At 50.1% G+C, this 8,146-nt stretch overlaps 1 protein-coding gene across 1 annotated transcript; it reads right to left on the bottom strand.

The window, feature by feature from the left end:
- Window positions 1-165: 165 nt before the first annotated feature.
- NUDT18 (nudix hydrolase 18) lies at window positions 166-7,870 on the bottom strand. The gene is made up of 5 exons (XM_024217698.3): window positions 7,775-7,870; window positions 6,808-6,968; window positions 3,460-3,673; window positions 2,055-2,667; window positions 166-1,708 (listed from the first exon to the last, which is right to left on the bottom strand). Exons 2-4 carry the CDS (start codon window positions 6,964-6,966, stop codon window positions 2,060-2,062), a joined length of 981 nt encoding a protein of 326 aa, XP_024073466.1. The 5' UTR covers window positions 6,967-6,968; window positions 7,775-7,870; the 3' UTR covers window positions 166-1,708; window positions 2,055-2,059.
- Between the last annotated feature and the right edge of the window lie 276 nt (window positions 7,871-8,146).

Genomic DNA, 8,146 nt, shown 5'->3' with positions numbered 1-8,146 from the left:
GAATGCAGAGTCAGTGAATGTGTGTTTTCACCAAATTGCTTCAGTTGAAAAAAAACTTTCAAATTTGGGGGGAATTTTAAAACATTTTGATTTGAAACAACTTTTCATTTTGAAATTTCCATTAATTTTTACAATTTAACAATTAAAATGATAAATGCTCAAAAATAAAAAAATTTCATCCGGCTCCCATTGGTTTTATTTCCAAATTTTCATTTTTGGTTCAACCTGAAACAATTTGTCAGAGTGAACTGAACCAATCGATTTGCCCGGCTCTATTCTGGAGCCTGCTCTGGCATACCGTGGAAAAGGAGGAAGGATCCCCACTGCAATGGCAGAGAAACGCATGGCCTAGTAGCACATGGATCACAGGCGCTGGCTGGGGCATGATCAGTCAGTATCTCTCTCTCTCCCCTGTGGAACTGTCAAGGCAGCTGATAGGCCCTGTGCTTTCTGCGGCTGAAGGGGAGTTTGGGACAAGAAAGCTAACCACTCCTATGTTGCTAGGCAGAGTGTGGTTCTCAGTGTCTCACCAGGGCTCAGGCAGTAAGTGAAACCAGGGCCGTGGCTTTCAAGGCATGTTTGTGAGACCAGCAGAACCTGCCGTCCCCTGTGGCATGAGAGCTCCTCTAGAGATGGGTGCATGATTTACAAAGACATGTACGTTATGGTTCTGAGCAAAACCTCACGCTGACCAGAGAGCTGCTGGAACATTTGCTCCTGCACTGGGCTACTCCCACCGCCAATAGCTTATTTCACGTGAAACATGACAGTCCAACAACCCCCTTTCAGGCCATGCTGCAGAGGGAGGCCTCTGGTTCCCTATACAAAAATGAGAGCAGCTTGCCCAGCTGTGAAGCTAAAAGCTCTACAGCGTCCAGCAAACTTCAGGCTCCATCCAGGTCAGAGCAAATCCACCCAGGACCAAGAGGTGGAACTCCTGAGTTGTATTCCCAGCTCTGCCACTGACCAGCTGTGAGAGTTTAAGCAAGTCACTTCCTTCTTTGTGCCTTAGTTTCCCCAACCATAACATGGGAATGCTATCAGCCTTCCTGGGGTATGAGGCTTGGCTGTACGGAAAGTACTTTGCATGGGAGGGCACCATGTTCTTAGCCCCGTCCCCAGAGCAGGGAGCAAAAGAAACAGGAATGCGCTGCTGCCTTCCAACCGAGCCCAGCGGGCCTGACTGACTCATTCTCCACATCACATTTGCAATGTCTAAAACTTTGCATTATGCTTCCAAACAGAGCCCTGCTTTAATCCCAGCAAGGAACAACATTCAACACTACAGAGAAATGGCCCTTTTTATTTCCAAGCTCCAGCTGTAAACAAGCTGCCTTGGCTGGCTCTCTGCGTCCCGCGTCGGGGACATGTGGTACCATGGAAGGGAAGAGCCCCGGACGCTGGAACTTCAGCTTTAGGAGCTGCAGTCTGCCCAAAGGCCACTTCAGGTCAAGTCCCGAAAAGTCACCCCCCCATCGTGGTGCTGCGTGCCCCCCTTAGCTGGATGTAGTGAGGGGGTTCCACTCACCCTTCCATAACCGTGCAGGGGAAATGGGTCTGCGGGTGGCAGCGGCTGGGTAGGACGTGCCCTGCGGGGAAGCCATGCATCATCCTCGGGATGGCTGCATGGGGACAGCCAATGGATGTAACGGGATGGAGCGTGTCCCATGCCCAGGGAGAGGTCTCTGAATCCAAGCTTCAATGGGACCTTGTGGGAGAAGAGCGAGAGGGCAATATTTAATCATCAGCTCACCTGGCACCATGACACCCTCTCCATCCATGGTAACGGTGTAGCCCAACAGGCTTTCGCAAGGGCTCACCTGGAATTATTATAGGGTTTGCTACTGACACCCATCACCCTAGTAAGTCAGTGAAAGAGGCCACCAATCAGGTCCCAGTAAATGAACCCAGGACTGGGAGCAGGACTCCTGGGTTCTATTCTAAGCTTTGCCACCAATTTGCTTTGTGGACTTAGGCCAGCCAGTCCCAGTTTCCCCATCAGCGAAGGGGGGACCAGATAAGCCTTAGAGTGGGGCTTAGCCAGAACTGCTTACCTGTGTCAGTAGCTGTGAATTGGAACAACAGATGATGAGCTGAGCCGCTGGAAGATTCTACTTCTCAAGTTGCTCTCCTCGATCTTCCACCACTGGAAGCTCTCACCGTGCAGCTCTGGTGGCGTCTCCTGGGTGCTCTGGCCACCCTGCGTAACCGTCAGCAACACGTTGAAGCAAACGCCGTCAGATTTCCCTGCATTCTTGCCCAGGTGCTGCAGCCCCAGGACCCCGTGGGCCCGGACAGTCACTTGGGGTAGCAGGCAGCATTCCTTCAGCAGCCTGCACGCTGCCGCCTGGATGCTGTTTTGGATTTTGCAGGGGGAGGTGGTGCGGGCAGACACCGGCAGGTGCGGGGGCCCTACAGCACTCAGCAGCACCCACAAGTCACCGGCACCATTGGTGAACGTAGCCAGGAGCCTCTGGCAGATCAAGGCACAGGGCATCTCCTCCGGCAAGGTCATTGGGTGGGACGGGCTGTCTCGATATCGCACAGCAAGGTCCATAAGGGGCAGGATGTCCCGGGCTCGCAGAGGAAGGGCAGGAGATTCTCTGTCCCACCACCTGGCTTGGAGGGATTCAGCATCTGCATCCTGGGGCGCCTTCAAGGTCCCGCCTAGGCAGAAAAAAAGAGTGTGTCTGTGTTGCAATGGGCTGAGCCCCTTGCACTCAGAGCGGCCTGGGCAGCAGAGCTTGGGGCACGGAAGGGGTTGGCGGGGATGTTACATTTCTGCAGATCACTGGGTGCTAGAGGAGAGGGAGGGAGGAATCAAGCAGTTAAGGAGGCAGCTGGGGCTCTTTTCCAGGGGAGGAATGAGGATTTGGGGGTATAAAAGATCCTTGGTTTTCCCTTGATCATCCCTACAATAGGCAGTAGCACCATGGCCAGAGCTGGGAAACATGGACACCTCCCCTTCTACAGCTAACACGGCTGGGAGTGCTTGTGAAAGGATGGAGTGGATGCACAGGCTAGTGGCAAGGACCCTGTCGTGCACGCTACCACCACAGCTCTGCCAGTGCAGCCACATGAGCTGCAGCTCCCCAAACACAGCACCCTTCTGACCTGCAGCCCCCCCGCTCAGTTCTAACCCCTCCTGCACCAAAAGCAGTTTGGGCTCAGTGAGAAGTTATGGTGCAAGCCCAGCACAAGATGCCGGGGTGCAGTAGGAAGGGCAGGTCCTCTGGGCACCTTCCCTTTTCTTTCTGCTCAGAACTGGAGCCAGCAAGCTGGACAAGCCCCACACAGACACTCCTCCTTTGGCTAGCTCCAGGGGGAAACCCAGGAGGCTTCTTTGTCTCTTGCCCCATGCCCAGGGCTGAGCTTGCTGCCTGCAGTGTCCGCTGCAATCCCCACACATTTTAGTCCCCAAGTCCCACTGGACGGGAAGTAGGAGTAAGGGGGAAGCACCAGTTGGCCGAGCAAGGAAGACAAAGCGAATCCAGATGGGGCCTCTCTCTTCCACTGCCAGCAGAGTGAGGGGCTCGCACTCCAGCCCTGTCTCCTCCTTCACCTCCCTCTTCATGGCCTCCAGGATGGTCTCGTTGGGCTCCATCCTCCCGGCAGGCAGGTACCACGTCCCATAGCACTCGTGCTTGGCCTCCTGCATCATCAGCACCTCGTTCTGGGAGAGAGGGGGAAAAAATCCCAGGTCACACAACATGGAGCCATCCCAATGGGCAGGGACCAGCCCCATTTGGATCACCCCGCTGCATGGGGGCCACAAAATCACAGCTACAACAAAATGTAGGGCTTCCACAAGACTCTTCCCTACAGGCCAATTCTCCAGTTCAGTTTTCAGTGTCCCAAGAGATGTGGGTCCCACCAGTTTCCATGGGAACCTAAGAGGTGTCCGCCCTAAAGTGAGATCAGTTAGGAACCACCGAATTCATCCACACCATTCACTACTGTGTATTTAAAATGGCCCAGGCAATATGACTGCTACCCCTTCCTTCGGAATAGTACTCCACAGCCAGAGAGATCCCACCATCCAGCTTTTTCTGCTCTTCAGCCTACCCTTTTCTGTGCTCAAAAGGACATTGGCCAACCCAGCCCTTAGGCTTTGAAAAAAGAAGATAAACCCAACCAAAACATTCCTTTGTTTTTTTTAAAATGACAACGAAAACAGTTTTTAAACACACAGATACTTTCCCCTACAGAACATCTGCCACCAAACCCTTTGGACTAACTCATGACAACTAGAATGGCTAGAAACGGAGTCCATTGTTTGCATAGCACCAATGGTATGCACTTCAGGGCCTTAGAAGCAGGGAAGAAGACATTAGGTTTTGCCAGTAGAGCTATGGCAGAAAATCCCCCTAGTGGAGATGCAGATTATACCGGCAAAAGTGTTTTTGCTGGTATAGTTTATGCTTTTGCTGTCAGCAAAAGAAGCTCTACTGGCAAAAGTACTTTTTTTGCCAGTATAACTGCATTTACACTCGGGCTTTTGCCAGCAGAGAAATGCTGCAAAAAAACAAGGTGAATAAAAATTCATTAGAAAAATAAAATAAAAATCATAAGTTTTATTTAAATGAGATTTTAATTTAAACATTAAATTTTAAAATAGGTTTATAATTAAAAAGAAAAATTTGAAATGATGATAGCCTCTGATAAAGGCCTAATCTTACAATGCTCTACTAAAATCATTTACATTAAATTACAAACTATATTAGGTATTACATGTTTGCTGCCATGGTTTAAAATAAAGTCAAACCACTGAAACAGTGGAAGTCACTGGCTAAGCACCTGCAACCAGAGTTTGCTGAAGTGCTAACCCAGCTTTTGACAGCCTTTTGCAGTGTAGCCTTATTTTATTTAAAGTAAATCGTTGACCACAGCAGGTACAGAGTGAATATTTACTTCATTTCAATTAGTTCAGTCAAAGCTAAGAAACCAGCCAGGAGTGGTAGAAGTATGAAAACTTGTCTTCCCCCTTCTAATCTACGAATAAAAGCTAGGCGTAAAGATGAGAGCTACAAGTTTTGAAGGACATGGGACCAGAAAAAAATTACTTCAGTTTACTAACAGATATTTCCTTTGTTTCATAAACCAGTTGGTTTGAAATACAAAACATGTTTTGATAAACTTTTTTTCCTGTTCCCGTTCCCAACTCATTTAAGGAAGTTTTATTTAACTAACAAAAAACAATTATAAAATGCCTTTTTGTGCATTTTTACTTGAATTCCAATTTCCATCCAAATAGAGCTTGACACAAATCACAAGTAACAAAATTAAATCATCTAGGACAGTGTTTCTCAACCTTTTTGATGCCAGGGACCGGCTTGCTGCCTCTCTAAACTGTGTCAGGGAGATCTCAGGGACCGGCGCCGGTTCATGGACCAGTTGTTGAGAAATACTTTCTAGTACAGTAGAACGTCAGAGTTATGAACTGACTGGTCAACTACACACCTCATTTGGAACTTGAAGTACGCAATCAGCAGCAGAAGGGTTAAAAAAAGGCCAATACAGTACAGTACGGTGTTAAACGTAAATTACTAAAAAAATAAAGAGAAATTTTTAAAAAGGATTTGACAAAGTAAATGAAAAAAGCACAGAAACAGTTTCCTTAAATTAAGATGGTTAAAAGCAGCTTTTTTTTCTCTTCAGCATAGTAAAGTTTCAAAGCTGTATTAAGTCAATGTTCAGTTGTAAACCTTTGAAAGAGCAAACATAACGGTTTGTTCAGAGTTACAAACATTTCCATTCCTGAGGTGTTTGTAACTCGGAGGTTCTACCGTATAAGAAACACCACATCATTCACCATTTTCTAAATACAAAAAATGTAAAAACTAATAATTTAAATAAATGTATGTTAATCTATAAAACTGTTTAAATATGTTATTCCCTGGTTAGCAAGAACAACCAAGTTTACTTAAATATTGCATTTAGTTGCAAATCAGCGTTTTCATCATTACCAACCAATGAGAATCATCCTTTTGTTAGGAAAGTAACTAAAACATACATATGCAAAACCAGATTAAAATCTATCCTTTAAATCGAGGTTTCCTGCTGACTGATTTAAATCAATCCACCCTGGCAAAAAAAAAAATATTACACCTCTAGCTGATGTTGCTATGCCAGCAAAAGTTTCTAGTGTAGACCTACTTTGGTTGTTAAAGGAGGTTTGTTTTAATAAGCTAACTGTGTTATTAGTAGCACATGTAAGGAAGCTGGGTCTCATTCCACGGTCTGCAACTGACCCACTGTGACGTTCGGCAAGTCACCTCTTGTCTCCGCGTGACTCAGTTTCCCCCAAAGGTAACATGGAGAAAACAGCAAAGAGTCCTGTGGCACCTTATAGACTAACAGACGTATTGGAGCATGAGCTTGCATCCGACGAAGTGGGTATTCACCCACAAAAGCTCATGTTCCAATACGTCTGTTAGTCTATAAGGTGCCACAGGACTCTTCGCTGCTTTTACAGATCCAGACTAGCACGGCTACCCCTCTGATACATGGAGAAAATACGTTCCCCCACTTTTGTAAAAGTGCTTTGAAACAAAGCTGTTAAGAGGGTCATACAAGTGCTAATTAATTTTAAAGCACAGGTCAAGATTTTAAAGAGTGACCAGTCATTCTGGGGACCCAAACTAAGATGGCTTGAAGGAGCCTGATGTTCAGAGCGTGAGTGCTCAGCACTTTCTGGATTGTGGATGCTCACCCTGCAGTGACTGGATGCCACGGTGATGGGCACCATAGGAAACCCCCCAGCAGTCACTCTGATTCCCCCAGCCAGTGCTACAGGGGACCCCTCACCTGGTCATTGAGCAGGACAGCCAAGACGATGTAGCAGGCGGTCTTCCGCACTCTGACAGGGTGCGCAGGCACAGGGGCAAAGTCGTACCTCTCCTGCACCTCCCAACCTCTCCCGCTCAGCACGGCATCCAGCTCCTCCGCCAGAGCGCCACAGGCCATGGCTGCAACACACCAAACCCCACAACGGGTCAGCGGCACAAGGCGCAGCAACAGGAGGGCACCAGAGGGTTGTGGTGGCAGGGGAGCATGGTGACCTGAGAGCCCCAGAAAGGGGGGCTGGGGGACCAGAGGGGTACAGATAGCAGGATGCAGGAGTGGGGGGCAGTGACATGGGGGCTCCAGAAAGGCAGGTCTCTTCCCACACCCAAATATTCAAGTGCTCCTCCCCAGTCCCAGAGAAGGTGGGTTATTGGGGGAGGGCAGCAGTGAAGTTAAAATGCAAACTCTCCAGCACAATGGAGATAGCTGGGGTCGGTGGTGATAGTGGAAGGTTTGATCCCAAAATATCCCCAACTTTCTGCACTGACACTTCTCTTTGGGGTGAGCAAGAAAAAGGGGGAGCCCCTGAGAGCAGGGGAGGGGGATCAGAGTGTGGCATGGGGGAGGAGGACACCCTGAGAACTGGGAAGTTGGGACCTGGGGGGCAGAGAGAGGGGCTCCCTGGGAGCTGGGTGGGCATTGAGAGGGGGGCAGAGGGAGAAGCCCCCTAGGAGCTGAGGGGGTATGAGGGGGAGGCTAGGACCTGGGGGCAGGGGGGACTAAAGCCTGGAGGCAGAGGGAGGGGCCCCTCGGGAACTGGGTGGACATGGAGGGGGGGCCCCCTGGGAACTGGGTTGGCTTGGGGGGCGCTGGGACCTAGGGGGCAGAGGGAGAAGCCCCCTAGGAGATGGGGGGGACTAAAGCCGGGGAGGCAGAGGGAGGGGCCCCCGGGAGCTGCGGGGGCGGGATCAGGACCCCCCAAACTTACTCGTTTTTCTCCGGCAGTTTCAGCTCCCACTCCGGAAGAGGCTGGCAGCTTTCAGCTCCCATTGGCCAGCCGAGATACCAGGCTCACCTTCCATTGGGCGGGATCGCTTTCATTCAGGCTGCCCACGGCCGGGAGGAGGAGCTACTCCTTAAAGGGGCCGCGTGCCCAAAAGAGTTGCAGTATTCCAGGGGCCTCCATAGGGATGCGTGGTCCCCCGGACCCCGGGGCGCATGGTCACCCCCGACACCCCAGTGACCCTGGGGCCCCTCTACGGGGAGGGGGTAACAGGGCGGTGCCAACTGCTCCTGGGGCATTGGCAGGGGGGCAGGGCAGTGCCAGCTGCTCCTGGGGCATTGCTCCATGGGGTGGGGG

The sequence above is a fragment of the Terrapene carolina genome, unplaced genomic scaffold, assembly GCF_002925995.2.
Source record: "Terrapene carolina triunguis isolate 2854851 unplaced genomic scaffold, T_m_triunguis-2.0 Scaffold53, whole genome shotgun sequence".
Classification (NCBI taxonomy): Eukaryota; Metazoa; Chordata; order Testudines; family Emydidae; genus Terrapene; species Terrapene triunguis.
Note: the sequence above shows the minus strand (reverse complement) of the source record. Positions and strands in the feature narration are given on the sequence as shown.